This window comes from Martes martes, assembly GCF_963455335.1.
Source record: "Martes martes genome assembly, chromosome: 11".
NCBI lineage: Eukaryota > Metazoa > Chordata > Mammalia > Carnivora > Mustelidae > Martes > Martes martes.
The window spans coordinates 38479703-38500509 of NC_137899.1; the positions used below are offsets into that span (position 1 = coordinate 38479703).

Genomic DNA, 20807 nt, shown 5'->3' on the forward strand with positions numbered 1-20807 from the left:
GACCACAGGCCTGGAAAAAACACAGAGGAAGAGGTTATGGAAATGGAAATGCTCATTTCTTAAACAAGCACATTTCCAAAATATACTATATAATGCTATATACTATCCTATATATTAATATACTGAGCCTTTTAATTTTTTGAAGATTTATTTATTTATTTTAGAGAGAGAGAGAGTGAGTGCGAGCAGGAGGGAGGAGCAGAGGAAGAGGGATAAGCAGACTCCCCTCTGAGCACAGAAACCCATGTAGGGCTCAACCCAGGACCCTGAGATAAGGACTTGAGCCAAAGTCAAGTCAAATCAAGTCAAACGCTTAACCGACTATGCCGTCCAGGCGCCCCTACAGTACTACACTGAACCTTTTTAAAACAGTCACTGCTGGCATAATCTTTAAGGACCCCTGCTTTCTCATCAATAAGTGGTATTTTAATTTAAATTCAAACATTCTGAATCCAAAGGATGCTGAGAACATACTATCTAAATAACAGGTCTTTACGGCCAAGACCAATGCCGAAATGTTAACAGACTGGAATCCCATTCGACTTCAGACATTCCCACTTATGTGACAAGTGGATGGCATGAACTGGAATCTCTCAGAATCCCTTCCGCAAATGTTACTAAGACCCGTGCAGGTCCCGAGCTCAAGGTGTGATGCCCCCAGGCTCTGCTACAGCTCTGTCAGGAGGGGTGCTGTGTGTGTGTGGGGGGGGGGCTGCTTCTCACCTTGTTTCCCATTAACTAAAATAATATTTGCATTGATGAGTTTAGCTCCAGCTTACATTTCTGAACTCCCACGTTTTTCCAGACTATAAATATCCAATTTAACAATGCCAGAAGGAGTAAAAGAACTCTGCATGTCTAATTTCATCACAGAGACATGTTCTGGAAATGCGTATTTTTAAGTTAAATGGGGGATACCTGTACTTATTAAAATAGCCCCTCTCAGCTCAAATGCCATGTTGCAGTGGTCAAAAAGTTGCACAGCTTGTTAAAGGCTATTGGCCCGCACACACGTTTGATTTGTGAGTTAGGGAACTACAAACCGTATTTTAAAAGGCAATCCAGCAAGCAGCTGGATATAACATTTCCAGGCTTCCCAGCCCTTCTGGATGCTTCGTTAGGCCTCTTATCAGAAGAAGAAGAATAGAGATCTCTGTTATGGCTTTCCTGTGGCAAGGAAAAGACAAGGCGATGATTTTCCAGTCCATTTCCCCTGGTAACATGCTCATCAATCACCAGAGGCTAGGACTTTGTTATTTGGGCTGGAGGAAAGAGAGCTCAGTGGTTTCTATCCCAATGGAATGAGGCTCTCTCCTATGCAATGCTTTAGGTTACTATCAAGGGTGTGTTGCCTGTACCTTAAGAGTATTCGCCTCTGACGGCCTGCGGCTCACAGGGCTTGGCGGGAACACAGCAATGACTACTGACTGACATCTACTGCTGATTCAGGCTGGGATAAAAGTGGTTTTGGAACAGCTTGCTTGGTGATGCCAGTTTTCCAAATCCAACAAGGGGACTACCAAAGCTGTAGGGATTTCTTGTTCTGAAAACGATGTATCCTTAACAATTTTCATTTACTATCACCCACACTGGTCTATGTTCATCTTCATATGTTCAAAAGGACTACAATGGAAAAGGATGACAGACTTTAAAGGAAGGTTCCTCTCCCCACCCAACATTTAGAAAATAATAAACAAACATACATCCAAATTTTTTTTTGGCAGCACGTCCCCCGCTTTAACTTTGAAGAAATACAGGTTGTCCGAAGCATTATTCATGTTCTTGTGAGGGCAAGTGCATGTTCCAAAGATCACTGTTAGCGTTTCAAGTCTCAAATATTCTACTTCAGGAAAAATTGGAAAGACGTCTGACAACCCTTCATTAAGTCAATTTTGCATTCATTATATCTTATCCATTTATCTATCTATCTCATCTACTTGGCCCGTACAGGTAATCTCCCTGTACAGGCCAATCCAGGGTTTGAAAGAAATGTTCCATTTTTATTTTTAATTTTTTTTGCAGGTACGGAATAAACACAAATATCCAAAAAAGCCTTTCCTTAACTATATAATGTTAACTGTTAGGAGCTCATTTTAATAAGAGGATGAAATGCTGATCTGAGGTAAAAAACAGTGAAAACATTCAATGTTTCACTAAAGAAACCCACACCTATGCCTGCCACTGTAGTAAAAATAGACTTGTAAATTCATTCTATAGAGTTTACTACTCAGTAGTAATTACCTCCATTTACAATCAAGTGAAATTCCCTCATAGCCCAATTATTCTATTTAATGGTAATATGACAATAAGATTAAAGGAGACAACAATGGTGTCAGTAAGTCTTATTAGAAAACCAATCATTTTTTTCTACTCTTTCAATGTTTGTCGTTTTATCATTATCAGTATCAATACGCATGTACTAAATGCTTTTAATGTATATACATTGATAATTTTACAAAATCCGTCTTACTGTATTGCCTAACAGCAAAGGAAATGATACTATGTTGATAATTCTTATGCTGGGCCATGAAGAAAAGATTCAGATGTAAGAACTTAAACTTCTCTGTAATAGAGTGTATTCCCCATAAAAAACAATGTTGAAACACCCTTGTCAGATGTTAAGAATATTAGGCTGAATTAGAGGAAATTCCTATTTTTGTAGGGCAAAAGCAGTCAACTACTGACAATTCATATGGCCTCGTGTAGTAATAATAGTACATGCTCACTTTAGACTTTAGACTTCTTTTGTTTATATATATAAACAACCCATAATATTTCCACAAAGACACACGTTTTTAGTGTTTTAGTATATTTCCTTCTGGCTTTCAATATATGCACTTGAGATGGACTTCAAACTTAGGATCATATTGTATAAACAGTTTGAAGCTTGTCTGTCTTTATGCAATTATTCTTCAAAAATTTTTTTTGCAAAAACCATTGTTAGATGAATTTTCGTAATTTATTTAATCTTAGTACATCCTCCTTTTTCATGTGTATTTCTCTGATTATCTGTAAGGCTGAGGATTTCCCCTATCTTTCAACCATTCCCTGTCGATGTGTTTCTTCATGACTCTGCGCATCCCTCCTCTATATCTAAACTGGGTAATTTCTTATTGGATTATAAAAGCTTTTTATATGTTAAGGATACTAAACTTGTCATATTTTTGTAAATCATTTTATCTGCCTTTTAGTTTTATTTATAATAATTTAAATTTAATTTTTTTATAGTCTAGTCCATGAATTGTTTCCTTTGTGATAAAATCTATAGTGTTTTGCTTAGAAAACTTGACTCCCAGATCTGATATTTGCTTATATGTTATTCTGTTCATTAAAAAAATTAACAGTGACCCCCCCATACACACATGCCTTTTGAAACTATAAAGTGTTTATTAGACTTTATACAAAACCATAAAAGAGGGCACTTGCTTGGTATCCAAAGCTGAAAGTGCTGTCTTCAGTCTCCTAACCAGCACTAAATGTTACTAAATCAGGCCTGTTTCTAGCAAAATTTACAAGCAAACTCAGCTGTCTCTTTTCTAAGGAAAATTTCCTGCTGTACAAAGGGTTACCTCTGAACAGTATCTCCATTATTTCACCCATGACTCCATTCCTAATTTTCTGTTTTCTGGCAGCTGCTCTCTGACTTACAAATAATGCATGTCTTTGTTTCGAGTTCCTTAAAAAAACTGTATATTCTAAATGTGGAAGAAAGCTCAATTTATTTTACTTTGAAACCTGAGAAATCAATAACATGAACCATATGTTAATTATGGAACTTAGTGATAAATAAAGTAAGAAGGTCCTGAGAAACCTTGCTGGTGAAAGTGATGGTAGTATTGAAACAGAAAAGGAAAGAAGCCCTTTCTCTCGGTGGGTGATGCTTTCATAAATCTCTCTGCTTGGGAGGATACCAAAATGCAACTCTTTTCTTAATTCATTCTCATGTAATTTATATTTCACTTTCTTCCGGTTCCTAAGTGTTTTCCAACAAGGCCTTAACAGTAATGATGAGATGATTACCAAGGACCATTAGTGCGGGAGCCACGTTTAGAACAGATGATGTTAAAGACAAAACTTAACTGGTATTTTTGTCCTTTCATGTCATTTATTGGCATTACATCGTTTTTGCAGTGAAGACATGCATCAACCAATCTTTAATATCTGGTGGAAAATATTAGAGAACTTACTAGGTTTGCAAGATAAATTGCTGTGACTGGGGTAATCATAATGTGGGAATAAGAGTCATATAATGTTTCAGATATTTACACTTGACGTAATCACATGCTTTTTTAAAAAGCTACTTTTGGGGGGGTTATTGTGGGTTATAAATATCTTCTTTTTCCCTTGGACCTATTCAATTAATTGTCTTTTTACCATCAACTCATTTCTTCCCTTTCTTGTACCCTGTCCTGCTGAGAGGAATATATTTTCATAGGAGGGGGCAGAGGGAAGCAGGGCCCTTGCCTACGGCCTTTATACCAAATTAGTCTCAACAAACACATCAGGTCTTCAGCTATGGGTGATGTGAACTTCTCAGTTCCAGATTTGAACATTAAAACGTCATATATAAGTGAAATTAAAATGTCAACGAAGAGCACTTCAAGCATTCATTCCATACTAGACATAGCCAAAGAACATCTTAGATTGAGGGTTAACTGTTTCCAAATCAATCAAAATCTAACTGCTCAATGCAGACTTAATTCACCGGTAATGTCGCAGTTCCCAAACTTAATTCACAGTGAAAGCTCCTATGCCCTGTGGTCCCCAATTTCCTGCTATGTTCTATTTTAGCTTTCCAATCTAAAAGTGGTATGACTCTACTGGAATAGAATGATAAATATTTCTTTGGTTTGTCCAAGAAAGGAAAAATGAACAAGTATGGTTAAGGACAGCAGAGAGCAATGGTAAATATAAAAATCAACAAAGCTACCAGCTTGTATTTGTTAAAAGCTTCTAATGACATGATCTCAGGGTTCTGGGATCGAGCCCCATGTCGGCTCCATGCTCAGTGGGGAGTCTGCTAGAGATTCCCTCTCTCCATTTCCCTCTGACCCCGATCCCTGCTCACGTGCCCTCTCTTTCCTTCTCTCTAAAATAAATCTTTTTAAAGGAGAAAGATAATAATGACAGCTGGAAGAAATTCTGAGCACTCATTGCTTCTAATATGGGAGTACCCGAATACTATGTTTGGCACTGCTGTCAGTGCTAAAAAAGCTATCACCCACCTAACTTTCACATGGATTTGGTTCCTTACCTGTAAAACAGGGTTCAGAATTCTGAACCAGTTACATTTGCAAGTCTGGTAACAGTTTATTAACTCAAGACCACAGAGAACTGTGAAAACATAAGTGAAATGAAACAAAAAGCGTCTTTCAAAGGTCAAATCGTGATGTGTCATTAAGAATTTTTTTTAGGGGCGCCTGGGTGGCTCAGTGGGTTAAAGCCTCTGCCTTCAGCTCAGGTCATGAACCCAGGGTCCTGGAATCGAGCCCCACATCGGACTCTCTGCTCAGCAGGGAGCCTGCCCCCCCCCCCCTCTCTCTCTCTCTCTGCCTGCCTCTCTGCCTACTTGTGATCTCTCTCTGTCAAATAAATAAATAAATTTAAAAAAAAAAGAATTTTTTTTAAAGACTAAGATTTCAGAGTGGCTTAAGAATTTCTAATTAGAGGGGCACCTGGGTGGCTCAGTGGGTTAAAGCCTCTGCCTTCAGCTCAGGTCATGATCCCAGGGTCCTGGGATCGATCTCTGCATCGGGCTCTCTGCTCAGCAAGGAGCCTACTTCCTCCTCTCTCTCTGCCTGCCTCTCTGCCTACTTGTGATCTCTGTCCGTCAAACAAATAAATAAAATCTTAAAAAAAAAAAAGAAGAATTTCTAGTTAGAATTCTCATATTCCCAAGTGTTTTCTTTTTAATTTTTATTAGTGAGTTAGCATTTGCCAATAGAACATCTTAAGGAATACAACCTCAGTGTTCTCTCTCCTCTCTCTCTCTCTTTTTTTTTAAGACTTTATTTATTTATTTGACACAGAGAGAGAGAGAGAGAGAGCAAGAGCAAGCCCAAGCAGGGGGAGCAGCAAGAGGGAGAGGGAGAAGCAGGCTCCCTGCCAGGGAGCCGGATGCGGGGCTCAATCTCAGGACCCTGGGATCACAACCTGAGCAGAAGGGACATACTTAACTGAGCCACCCAGACACCCCTAAAACCTGGGTGTTATTAAACAGGTGTTGTACGTATGGGTGACTTCAGTTAAAATGCCACACCGGACTTCACCTGGGCTGAGATCTGAACCTTCTGGTGGCTGGCATTACTCAGGCACAGCAAGCAAGTATTTCAGAGGTTTGAGTCATCTCAGAATGTATTCCATTCCCCATGCCAGTCCTGCCATAAGTCACACATAAAGATACTGAAGGAGAATATTTTTTAAACTGCGGTGTCTAGGGGCGCCTGGGTGGCTCAGTAGGTTAAAGCCTCTGCCTTCGGCTCAGGTCATGATCTCAAGGTCCTGGGATCCAGCCCCGCATCGGGCTCTCTGCTTGGCGGGGAGCCTGCTTCCCCCTCTCTCTGCCTGCCTCTCTGCCTACTTGTGATCTCTCTCTCTCTGTCAAATAAATAAATAAAATCTTTAAAAATAAATAAATAAATAAACTGCGGTGTCTATAAGCATCACCAGAGGGTACTTACTAGACACTCCTTCTGAGAGCAGGTTGGAGAATTGGTTAGGGCAGGACGACTGTTTTAAAGGAGCACTCGAGGCAGAGGTTATGTAGCTGATTCATGACCACACTTGGAGGAACAGAACATCATGTTTACCTACCTTCATTAACCCTTTATTTGGCAGAACTCTTTTTTTGCAAAATGTGTTGGGTTTAGTCTATTTTCCAGGCATCTAAATTAAGCTTATCATTGTATGGCAGTAGTGAGAGCTTTTAGAGATTAGATTTATACTTGATTATTTCTAATAGTCCAGAATTATCTTTCACTTCCTAAGACTTCGTGTCACAGTATCCAGATGCTTGGCACCAACTCCTGATTTAGATACGGAAGTCCAAATTCAGGTCAAGTTCTCCTCATTTCATATTCCACTGGAGTTGATCTTTTTGGAGAATTTTTCTCTTTGAGAATGATGATGAGAAAGAGGAAGAGCAGAATGAGAGGAATCGCAACAATGTTCATACACTGGAGGTATTTGATTCTCATGACTGCTGCTATCAGGTTTTCAAGGGTTCGTTATACAAGTGTTTGTGAAAGCATTATTCATCTGACAAATATTTACTAGAACCAAGAATGATTTTCTTAACTGCAATGAAAGGACTGATTAATCCTTTCCACCTTGCTTAGGAATGAGGAATAAAATGCTATCTTAGATAACTGATGGATACCATCTTTATAGGCCTTTCACTAATTTAAAATGTAGTGACTGTAAATTGTTAGCAACTGTTTCAGCAGAACAGTGCTATCTTAGCCTGCTGAGCCACCCAGGCGCCCCTAGAACAGTGCTATCTTAACTTCCAAACTCCCCAATGCATAGGAGTATCTGTAATTTTGGAGTAAGAAGGATCAAAATGCAAATGAATAAACACAGGAGAGTATTTTCAGTTAGATTTTGTAAAGTAACTTAACTTCAAAGCTGTGACTTCTCCTGGTGGGGATGAGGAGGAACTTTGGACACAATGCTGAATGTATCCTTATGGCAAACTTAGCTTCAAATTTTAAAAAATGTGTAACTACTGAATTATCTTTCAGATATATATCCCTGGGAGACGAGAAGAGGGTCTGCACTTCATAGCATCAATCATTCTCTTCATTGGACTTGGTTTCCAATCCTTAGTATAAAACCTATTTAACAGAATCCAACATGGAAAGATGGTAATTTCTGGAATTTTGGTAAGTCAGTACTACATGAACAGAGAAAACACTTTATAGTTCTAGTGGAGATCAGTTATTGGCTTTAGACTACATTTAAACCAAGCCAATGAAGTGAATCCTTAGTTACAATATGGATAATCCCAACGCCCCTGCCCACTGTAAAGAATGTGCAGGCACAAAGTGGATGTGTTGAGACAGGACATACCACATGGGCTTCTTCTTCTGTGTGTGTGGATGCATAATTACATACACAATCTACCCTTGAAAAAGTACAATTTACTAACTTGTACCATGGGTACATTGACTCCTACATTTCAGAATTAATTAGAGGATTAGTGAGGTAAGCACCTTAGTATATAGTGACCAACATCTGTTCATCAACCTAGGAGTGTCCCTTACATTCTAGACAGCACGCTAGTACTGGCGTAAGTGCAATCAACTGCAGTCCTGACCCCAAAGCTCTTATCGTCCAGTTGGGAAAGACAAACACACATAAAAAAATGAATGAGATAACTTCAGCTCAGAGTTATGAATTAGATAAAACAGAACGATGGGGGGAGGGAGAGGTGTGGAACATTCCAAACAGCACTAATAGTCAGTACATTACACTCCAAGCTGGAAGCATGGCAGGAGAACAGAAAGAAAGCAGGTGTGGCCGAAGAACAGTGGACCAGGAGAAGGGTGGAGGCACACTGGAATTTGGAGGGTGGAGGAAGAAAGAGCCCTCCGTCATGTAGGACTCTTGATTTTATTCTACAGGTCATGGGAAACCACTGCAGAAAAGTTTTCAATGGGGGAGTAACACTTTATGTTTTAGTAAGGTCCTGCTGGTTGTTATACCAAGGATGATCGATAAAGGGGCAGGAATGGAAGACAGCATACTGGGTTACGAAGCTGGTCTGATGGATTAAGACTGGAGCTTTAGCAATAAAGATACTGAAAAGTAGTTGGACTGGGGATATCTTTGGGGGAATAAAGCCAAAAGTACTTTCTAATGGACTGGATGAAGACTGTGAAGGAAAGCAAGAAGCCAAGAATAATGCCTAGGAGTGGGGCTCAAACAATGGGGGCCCCTGGGGAAGGCTTCAACTGGCAAGAGGATCCTTGGGCAATGTTTTGGTTATGAGATATCATATGGTACACTGAGAGCATGGGGGAGAGCTCAGGCTGGAGGATATATGATATCTGAAGACTCTGGATGGAATGATATCACCTGGCCAGAAAGTATTGACAGCAAAGAAAAGAGGGCGGAGGGTGAAGCCTTGAATGTTCCAACATTGAGAGGAAGAGAGAGCCAGAAAAAGGACTATAACCAGGGAGCTCAGGCACATGCTAAATTTAGATGAGGAATATCCCAGTTCTATGCAGAGCCTCTTTCTGCTATGTGTCACCACGGTGAAACACACTGGGTATACATTGCCTGCGACTTTTTAATGGGCTCTATAAACAGATTCAATGCCTAAGGTGAAGAAACATTTTCTAAAGCGATTCCAACTTACCTGTTATTAGCTTGATCAAAGTGTCGTTTGCTTACTTTAGTGAGTCAGTATTTATTTTAAGTGAGTCAGTCTTACAGTACACCTTTAGAAAGACACTACCTTTTTTTTTTTTTTAACCCCCTATTTCCTGTTAGGAAAAAAAAAAAATCCAAACCAGCAAATAACTGTTATAATTGTTATTACATACTTTTAGATAATCATGTATTTGCATAATTCTGTCCTTTTTCTCCTGATGTTTTCAGCTTACTCCAGGGCTTGGGATAAGGATTTCCTTCTGGGGGAGTCCTCAAAATCTAGAGATTATCTAAGTATGTGCTTCCTGAAGAAGTTTCTTGATTCACTGAAAGTTACCACACGCTTAGCTCATACACTCTATATTTCCCCCCAAATTTGGGGAAAACTCAGAGTTGACTCACTTCCTTCTGAGGATCTCTCCTCCTGGAGTCAATGGCCGACTATGGGTGCTACGCTGCTGGCTGCTCTTGGACTGGCTGCTTACCTCTTCCTCAGAGCAACAGAGCTGATGTTCCTTTTAAAGACATCCCCTCCCAATCCTATGCGTATGTGTCAGAAGAACACATACATGGGGAAGGGTGTGGTCTGTGTGCAGAAAACACTGCTGTTGAGTCAAAAGACTATATTTGGAGCTGACTTTCCATAGGAAAAAATCTATCATCTAGGTTGCATTCCTGATGGAAAGTCCAGATGCCTGTTTTTTATTTTTTTTTTAAAGAATACTTCCAAGAACAATGGTTAATACACTGTGAATGATGTGCCTTTTTAAGATTTATGTATTTTTTTTTTTTAGAGAGAGAGAAAAAGATAGAGGGAGCGAGTGCATATGCGTAAGCACGGGGTGCGGGGCAGAGGGAGAGAGAGAATTCCAAGCAGACTTCCTGCTCAGCAGGAAGCCGCACACAGGGCTCCATCTCACAACCCCAAGATCACGACCTGAGCCGAAATCAAGAGTCGGACGCTTAACCAACTGAGCCACCCGGGCGCCCTGAATGATATGCTTCTTATAGGGCATCATAAGGGTCTAGGACGTGCATACATGGATTAGATAAAACACTGTAACAGCGGGTCCTATCAAGTATTGTTACCTCGATGCGGAAGGGTAGCGGAACTAAAATGAAAGACTCCTAGGACGTAGGCTGGAGAGAGCCCAAAGCTGGGGACAGAAGAGAGGACTGGTGCAAAGCTATGCAGAGCCCAGTAAAGCTAAGCATGTGGAGACTGGAGGTGTGGTGACAGTGGTGGTGGTGGGGAAAGCGACGGACGGGAGAAGCAGTGGAGGGAAAGGGTATAGGGAACATAGGATCTTGAGTACTAAGAAGAAAATTAATGGTCTGGGAAACAGCACTGGTGAGCAATAAGCCCTGAGCGACCCAACTGTACCACAGGAATGAACTATCTGAAGTTAAATTGCTGTACGTTGGGGTCCATCATAGGGTAAAAATCAACCCTGGTGTGACTGCCCTATGAGCTCCTTTGCCCTGGAACTAGTGTTATTAGGACATTCTACTTTGCTTATTAAAATTAATTTTATTAAACAGTCTTCTCAGACAGCTTTCCCATAGGCGTTTTCTTTCAAAATTATTTCACGTTACTACAAAAAGCAGCATTAAACACAAGGACAGATGTGTGTGCGTACATATGTGTTTTTAAAAACATGGACTATTCAATTAGTCCAGCCATGACACTAGATGGAAAAAACTCTCCTTCCAGGATCCTTATCGTTATTGTGGAGTATGTGTTCTTTGAATTTCTTGCCTTGTTTTTGGGATCACCTTATTATGCAACATCTGCTCTGAATTTCCAATGTGATAAACAGAGTATGAGTGTCGGTGGCAGATGGCTAATGACCAGCAGCGACGGGGCATTCAAGCCTGCCTTGTTTTCTGAGAAGCGATATTTTCATGTTAATTTGCTCTGTGTCCTGCAAAGATGAGACAAATCACCTGCTCATAATTCAGGCAAAGTGGAGACCACCAGGAGCCGAGAAGGGGCAATGGCTTGATTCCTTTAGGGGTGAGAGGAGAGAAGGGTCTGGGGGACTTTTCCTCATCCGTAGTGGCAGGGGATGCATCAGTCACTCTGTGTTATGTCAGATGGAGAAAGAAGGCGCAGCCCCGGGCATCCCATACTGACATCAGAGCCACTGTTTACTGCAAGCAGATATTATTCATGAAAACAGATATTTCCCAGAGGCAGAAAACAGGTGCTATTAAGCGTGTGTGTCCGTCTCTGAAGTCTGGGTTTTGTAAAATAAACCAAATAGTGTATTTTATCTCCTAGGGAAGAGATTACAACCAACAGAAATCTGTAAGAAACATTCAATTGAAGATAAAACGAAATCTAATTCACAGGGAAAATGACCCAAACAGACACATAAACCTTGAGCTTTTGGGCCTTTTCAAGCCCTATAGAATTCATTTATCATAGAAATACGTAAGTAAAATGTAATTTTTATTCCAAGATTGAGTCATACAAAGGGGCCATATGGTCCCGAGCTAAAAGAACCCTGTCCTGTTTTGGAGAGGCAGCTGATCTTTTCCGACTGATCTTTCAGTGCCTTGGATTTCTACTTGTGAAATTATATACTGCCAATTTCAACAAACATGTTATAGGCACAGAATGTCCACAGGAGGAGTTTATAAGATGTTGAGAAGCCATTCCATATACTAAGAAATACATTGTACTATTACAGGCAAGCCTTAAGCACCAAATGAGTAGTTCAGTAAAACAGGGCATTTCATTTTAAAACTACAAAACAGGAGACTTTACATGGAAGTCTCTCCTGATACAAAACCTGCCATACAGTTCATTTTCTGGGTAGCAATTACAATGGTTAAGGAACAAGAAGACAGATTTTATTTACAGGTTCTTTCTGATTCCCTCTCACAGGGCGGCTGATAAAGGCATGAAAGAGAAAAAAAAATCTGGAAGCCCCTTTTTCTCATAAAGTCCTCATAAGTGAAAAGTGCTATCTAAGCACAGAGACTCTAAATTTATCTTGAGCCCTAAAAAAAAAAGATAATCACTCAGGTGCCAATTATTGTCTCCTAAAGCTTAAGCATGGAAGTCTACGAAGACAATGTCAAATCTCAAAGAAAAATAAAGATGGCACTGACTCCCCCCATAATCAAGTAAATTGAAAGATAACATTCAGAATTAAAAAGAGGAAACCAAGATACGGCAATGACAAGCCTATCAATATTTGCTGACTTTAAAGTACAACAGGTAGCAGGCTCCTCTAAGCAAATGTCATTGTCATCACCAACGCATGTGCCTTACGATGTCAAGAAGAGGTGATGAAGACCTCTAGATGAAGTATGCGCTAGATGTATGTATGCATTTATTTATTTTTATAATACAGTGTATTTTAAAATGTTGGGAAGAATCGCCCATGATTTTATTTTATTCTCATGAGCCTCTCAACGGCAAGTTCCTGTTCAGGTCTCTACCACACTTCACTTACTTTATCAAAGCCTAATGTGAATACCACATAGTCATCGCAGGCTTTTCCCAGTGAGTTCACCCAACTATGAACCTTCACAAATACGTAGGGCTCCAGGGTGTTTTTCCCTTTTTGTTGTTGTTGTTGTTAACAAATGGTATTTAAAAGAATTTGAAAAATTGTTATGTGATCTCTGTAATAAGCACATCACATAAGCCCATCCTGGGTTCTTTTCTAACAAATATGTTGATGAAAATACTAAACAAAAAGATTTGACCTCTATCATAGCTAGTCAGAGACCACGGAACATTCCAGTTTTATCCAAGTACTGCTCACCTCCTATAATTTATGTCCTGAGTGGGCACTAGAGTATCCTGAACTTAAGTGGGTAACAGGTAAACAGTGCCCCAGAAAACGTGGTAGAGGACAGGGTGTTGAGGAAAACTCCCTTACCCTAAATGATCTTATAGGAGATCTTTTCTTGATTTTCTGTTTTATATTTATTTCATGTTAAGATTTTCTTGCATATTTATGATTATTTTATAGTATGGCATGTTCTGACACTTATAAGACTATGCAGTACTAATACCTACATTTCTGAAGAACATTTTAGAAAATATTTTGGTACCATAATACAAAGAATCAGCTGTAGACTGTGCTCATTCGTGAGCAAGTCTTTTTGTTTGTTTGTTTGTTTTACCTATAAGCACTCCCTAAACTATTGAAATAACCATAAGAAAATGTGTACTGCATGTTTCTGGGTGTAGAGTAAGCTTCTTGGCTAATTCATTTTTGTTGTTCCCCAAAGGCTGGCACAAAACTCTCTGTAAATATTCAATAAATATTTGTACCAATATACTCAGAAAAACTCTTACTACAACAAAACATTCTATGTAAGAATCTGACTGTGTTCCCAATAGGTTTGTTCATAAAAGCAATATTCTCTTGATCTAGTCATCTAGTTATTTAGACTGCCTATAACTAAGTCTATAAAACAAAATATTTGTTTTCTGGCTGAGTCCTTACCAAATTCAACTAACCAGAACCCCAACTAACCAGAACCTCCTCCTTAGCAGATGTTTATCCTGCATACCAACTCTTTTATTTATTTGTCAGAGACAGAAAGAGAGAACAAGCACAAGCAGGGGGAGAAGCAGGCAGAGGGAGAAAGAGACTCCCCACTGAGCAGGGAGCCTGATGCAGGACTCAGTCTCAGGACCCTGGGATCACGACCTGAGCCAAAGGCAGACGCTTAACTGACTGAGGCACCCAGGCGCCCCTATATATCAATTCTTTAAAAAGAAATCAATCACAAGAACAAAAGTACAAGTTTTTACTAAAAATAATTTTGTATCATTTCCAGATATGGCCTAAAACTATACATCTGATGGTTTTACAGTGCTTTTACCATGATTATTCATGTTTTAAATAGTGGCCTTACCAGATCACAAACACTCAAATTACTTTTAAAACTCTTATACTTGATAAGGAAGAAAAGCAGATTAGCATAGTATAGTTCAGAAAATTTTTAAAAGTTAAAGATGAAGACAAAATAGGTCTTTTGATTAGCCTTTAGGTTAGGAAAATGTTCAATTAACCACTGACTTCTACATTAACTGCCTAAAGTATTTCATAATTTACTATAAAAGCATCAATATACCATTAAACATTAACCTTAAATAACCAGAACCCCTTGCCTCTACCTCCACCCCTACCAGCAAACTTGGTCCCTATAGGATCAGTGGGGTATTACCCCTAAAGGTTGAAGAAATTTAAGAGACTCTGGGAGAATTTCCTGTTCAATACAGAATGAGTGACATTTCCTTTCCCAGGAGATGGATGAAAAACTTGGAAATACTTTTAACAGTTCATCTTATCAAAACCTTCTGATAACCAGCATTATTTCTCCCTCCTGCCCTCCTAAAAATAATTTTGAAATAATTACATCTGAAGAAAGGCTGTCAATGTGTCTTATTTACCGAGTACCTATGTGTAAAAATCATTGTGTAGTGACTGTCAGGATACAAGGATGAATGAATATGGACATAAATAATCACAATTAAAGGTAGAAAATAGGACCAAAAGGGGGAGATGTGTAGAACAAGCACTGTTAAGACCAATGAGATTACATCCAGCTGTGAAAGTTGATAAAAAACTATCTGGGGTGGGCCTGGTAGTTCAGCAGATAGTTACTGGTGGGGTGGGGTGGGGAGCAAAGAAATGACAGTGAGGAGGAGGATGAGATAGGTAAGAAATTGTGAACCACACAGAGTCTAACTTGGCAGGTAACAGAGTCCACGAAAAGGGGCTCTGCCCTGTGGGATGAACATCGGGTTTCAGACAAACTCATAGCAGAAAGCACTGAAGCCATCCTGGAATAAAAGTGAGAGGAAAGAGGGATGCAGGGATAGAGGAGAAGAGGGCCAAGACAGGGAAGAAGGAATACCTACATTTTTTTTTTTTTTTTGAAGATTTTATTCATAGAGAGAGAGAGAGAGAGCGCGCGAGCGAGCGTGCGAGTGAACCGGCAAGGGGGGGAGGGGCAGAGGGAGAGAACTAATCTCAAGCGGATTCCATGCTGAGCTCAGGGCTTGATCTCATGACCCTGACATCATGACCTGAGCCAAAATCAAGAATCGGACACTTAACTGACTGAGCCACCCAGGCACTCCAGGAATTCCTACATTTAAAGGACCTTTAAGTCCCTAAAACTGCTCAGGAAGAGATGAGTACACACTACTGAGCATCATATTCTTTTATGAAATGCAGATGGGAACATAAATCCTTTATCAAGGTAAAACCAAAGGAACAAATAATTCAGCATCAAGTTCTAAATGTGTCAGCATCTGGAAACACTACCTTGCTATCACTAGAAGTCAAGTATCTCCATAAAAGTATTTCCACATAAAGTATTTCCAGCTATTACCTCTTATCTAAAATGATGCTGAATTTTAGAACCCATTTCTAAACATGGAATGATTAGGTAAGGGGCCTTGTTTCATTAAGTCACCTAATACACATAAATGAAAGGGTCATCTTGAAGACCCGCCCGCCCACGACACTCACTGATCCAAGAGATATACTGGGAAGTTCCATTAAGCAGGACAGAAGTATGACCAACAAAACTTCCTAAGTAGGTTTTCCCGCTAGGGTTGAAGGAAGAAAGGACTTCTGGATGCTCTCTAAGGAGTCTTAAGTCATTCCTGCATCCCAAGGGTTTAGGACCGTACCTGGCACTGAGGCTTCCTCTAAGTGTTTCATGAGTGAGAAAAAAAAATGGAGAATGAAGGGTCTAAGAACCAGTATTTCAGATTTACACAGTATAATTTATGTCCTGGAGTCATTATACAATTAAAATATGCAATGTGCTCAAGGCGAAGTCTCAAATTATGTCCCTCAGAGTCTGTGAATGATCAGTAAAAGACTGAGCTATATTTACGACACTATACCTTTTAAGATTAGGGCCAGATAATGTACATAGAGATACTTTTCAAAAATTTTAATATGTATTAACACTACAAAGGTTTTTTCACTCAGCTCTATAATTAATGAGCTAGAATATACCTCATTCTTTGAACATCTCACTTAGCTGGTACATTTAATTATCTACAGAGTTCCAAAAGCTCTAATTCTCGCAATATTTTTTTTTTTTAAGTAAGCTCTATACCTTGAGACCCTGAGATCAAGAGTCACATGCTCTACTGACCGAACCAGCTAGGCACCCCCTGGCATTTTCATAGGAAAGAAATGCGACTGAGTAATGGACTATAATAGTGTGACTATTTAATCAAGCAGAGAGATGATTCTTGGTACCTTTATGGTTTCAGTGGGCACACCAGGCTCCGGGACTTTATCCAAGTAAGTGGTCAAGTCTTGATCGACATGTTCGAACACTAATGTCAGTTTGGTTTCTCTGTCTGTTCGTGACACTGTGCATACATCAAACAGCCTAAAAGAAAAAAAGAAAGAGATATTAAGTTAGTGACAACAGGCAAAGAAGTAACTTGTACATCTTACATATATCCTGCAATTCAATCACACAATACGAAAAAAAAAAAAACAGCAGTGTTGATCACTATGATAATATGTAAGGGTACCTAATGGGATCTGATACTCTAAAAGTAATATGAGATTCAGGAGAGAAGCACTTGGTTAAGTGATGACAAAATCCATAGCAGCAAAGAGAAAACAACATGACTGGAGCATAGGAATGTTTGCCTGGAGAGTTTCCTTAGTTAAGACCTTACTTATGTACAACTTGCCAATGGAGATAGTTTAAAAAACTGCAGCCTAGGAAAAATAGGGTTCTTTTTGGCACACAGTTCAAGAATCATTAAAGGGACAGATTAAGCATTCTTCGGAGATGCTGGACTCTGCGATGAAGATTTTTCTGGAATTTAAGGTGTCACAATCAAGCCTATGAAAATGAGGATGATGAAATACAGAGAAATTTGGATTATTTCTAAGAGAGACTTCTCATTCTGGTGAATCAAATCATTTCCCTGGAAAGGGCATAAATACTTGGTTAAAAAAATTCCAAATAGCATGCTAATGAAAACTGAAATTTTAACATTTTCTGTGGGAGAGAGGCGGTATTTGAAACTGCATTAGCAAACTACATTACCCTTATATAATAAAGACTGATTAACAAACTTTATAATTAAGTTTGGATGGGCGAATCTAATGTCTTCCATACAATTCCATGACTAAGTCAAAATTCAAGTTTTAAAAGCAAAGCCGTCAGTAGATGAGAGCATTTTCAAGCCCAAGGACAAATTCTTCTTTACTTTCAACCACAGACAGTACACTATCCAGTACATGAGACGCTCACCACATTTGAATAATTAAACAAACCACCCGTAAACAAGCTGTAAGTAAATTTGACAAGAATGTAATATAAATACTAAGGCTAATAAAATGCTATTCTTAGTCTTTTCTTTCATTTTTAAAAACCGAATAAACACTCTTTCTCTTCAAAGAAACTAACCATAAATGTGCACATAACCCGTCACTAAAATGCAGGGTTGACTCTCAATTATGTACTTTGTATATTACCTCTGTTGAATTCTTAATGCCAAGCTGGTTCACCATGTCACCCCACTGCATTTCTGGGCTAAATGGGGCCCCACAACACTTGGTATTTCTCTGTGAATTTAAATTAAACTGTAAAATAAACTAAAGAACACTATCATTAAGTCTAGTGGGATGAACACCACCACCGACCACACACACTTCACAGCCAGATCCACGCTACTCTTGAATGATGGGCAGTTGGGAAGAGTTCTACAACTCCACTAAAATCAATCGAGATCAACTGAATTTCTTCTCACATTTATCTACTTCTAAATATTCTGATTTTGGCTCAATTGGTTAAGCAGCTGCCTTCAGCTCAGGTCATGATCCCAGGGTTCTGGGATCGAATCCTACATTGGGCTCTTTGCTCAGTGGGGAGGCTGCTTCTTCCTCTCCCTCTGCCTGCCGCTCCCTTGTTTGTGCTCTCTCTTTCTCTCTGACAAATAAATACATAAAATCTTAAAAAAAAATACTCTGATTTCTAAGTTTCTGTTTTTGTTTTAGATATTTATTTATTTGAGAGAGCACAAGCAAGAGAGAGAGCACAAGCTGTGTGGAGGGGCTGGGAAAGAGAGAGGCAGATTCCCTGTTGAGCTAGGAGCCCGACGCAGGGCTGGATCCCAGTACCCCCAGGACTATGACCTGAACCAAAGGCAGATGCTTAGCCGACTGAGCCACCCAGGTGCCCTGATTTCTAAGTTTTAAAGATTTCATTTTAGTATTTATTTGAGAGGGAGAGAGCAAGCGTGCACAAAGGCCTGTGAGCAGGGGGAGAAGGGCAGGGGGAAATAGAGGAAGAGAGAATCTTAAGCAGAGTTGAGCCCGACTGGGGTGGATCCCAGGACTGGAAGATGATGACCTGAGCTAAAACCAAGAGTTGGATGCCCAACTGACTAACTCATCCAGGTGCCTGATTTCTAAGTTTTAGTTAAGAAAAAAAAAATTTTTTTTTTAAAGATTTTATGTAGGCAGAGGGAGAAGCAGACTGCCTGGTGATCAGAGAGCCCGATGTGGGGATGGATCCCAGGACCCTGTAATCATGACGGGAGCGAAAGGCAGATGCTTAACAGACTGAGCCACCTAGGCACCCTTATTTCTAAGTTTTAATCAACTACTTCTAAACTTGATTTTTTTGAAATCCCAGAGTCTTCTGATGTCACTAATGTGACTTATTCTGGAAAACTATTCTGATAAAGCAAAAACTCTTACTAAATTTATTGAAGATAATGCCATTAATCATGTGAATGCCATACTGTGACAGTGATGACTGCCATCATGAATGAATTTGCCACTTGGGAAGTTTATCAAAATAACTAAACCACTTTGGTAAAGTGAGGCAACTACCATTTATTCATGGGCTCCTTTGAACCATCTTCTTTCCATTATAAAACCCACATGCTTTGCCAGCTTCACCTTTTTCCTTCCGTTTGCAGAAGAAAAAGCAGTTCCACAATCACCAAGCTTCTTTCTATAGGTTACTTCTATTTTTGTAATTAGATAAAACCACAATGAATCAAAAATGACATGTACTAAATTCAAACACAAACGCGGAACTGCAGCACTACAGTGGTGCTTCTTAAATGTTACTTTTAAAATGTTTCCACTATAATTAATACATTTCCTTCATAAAAAAAAATATATATATATATATATATTTTACCACTGCCTCAGGGCAACACTGATTTTAGCAACTATAGTTTTTCCTGCACTTAACGGTTCTGAATATATGACATTTCAGTAATTTCCAGAAGAAAAGAAAAAGCTGGACGGGGACACAGCTGGAATATAAAATGATCATAAAACGCTGAACCAAAAGGTCGCCTGCTTCCAAACCGTTGTTGTTACCTAACCGCCGTGGCAGCAGGCTCTGTTGCTTCATTTTACTGTTCGTGTGACACAATTCAAGAATAACATCCAACCCACCCAAGTTACTTTCCTCAAAGTTGTATTATTCTCTTCAAAATATGAAGACTCACTGATGGTACCTAAGGCAACTGGACTCCACACATGAGACGGGCAGAGGTGAGCTCATGGAAGCCACTGCCCATTGCTCTTGATGATAAGCCACGGAGAAAAGGCGCTAATTTTAACTGGCAATTTTTTAAAGATTTTATTTATTTGAGAGAGTGAACAAGAGAGAGCGCATACAGGAGCACAGGGAGGGGTGAGGGAAAGGGAAAACTCCCTGCTGAGCAGAGAGCCCGATGCGGGGCTCCATGCCAGAACTCTGGAATCATGACCTGAGCCGAGGGCAGATGCTTAACTCACCGAGCCACCCAGGTGCCCCTAACTGGCAATTTTTAAAATGTGGAATTTGGGGGCACCTGGGTGGCTCAGTGGGTTAAGCCTCTGCCTTGGGCTCAGGTCATGATCTCAGGGTCCTGGGATCAAGCCCTGCATCGGGCTCTCTGCTCAGCTGGGAGCCTGCTTCCCCCTATCTCTCTGCCTGTCTCTCTGCCTACTTGTGATCTCTCTCTCTCTGTCAAGTAAATAAATAAAATCTTTAAAAAAAATAAAAGAAAGAAAATGTGGAATTTTAAAAGAGGTACGTGTGACTGTGCATACATAGCATACAACATTTCTGTATAAATTTTAATGTATTTAATTGTTTTATTCTTCAAGGTTACAAAAAAGAATCGTGTTAGGTAGAAGTGGCTCGTGCTGGTTCAAGGAGCTAATTCTTTTGATTTTTTAAGATGCTATTATTTTGGAGGGTGGACATTCTGAGATCAGATTTTAGAACTTTATTTTATAAGCAGAGATCATAGTTTTCATTTTGTACTAACACTTCTTCCCTACAGATACAATTTGACATTCACATCTTGAAAGCAAAAAAAAGAAATCATCAAAATAGAAGATTACCACAGCATAGTCACATCCAACTGATAATGGTTACACATGCATGTTTTT

General features: G+C 39.6%; 1 protein-coding gene across 4 annotated transcripts in view; it reads right to left on the reverse strand.

Annotated features, from left to right (window-relative positions):
- Positions 1-20807, reverse strand: part of CDK6 (cyclin dependent kinase 6) — a 233625-nt gene that overhangs the window by 149636 nt on the left and 63182 nt on the right. For all 4 annotated transcript variants that reach the window (XM_080818081.1, XM_080818083.1, XM_080818082.1 and 1 more), the window contains exon 3: positions 16638-16773. In XM_080818081.1, the coding sequence (XP_080674207.1) occupies positions 16638-16773 (136 nt within the window). The remainder of the gene's footprint in view (positions 1-16637; positions 16774-20807) is intronic.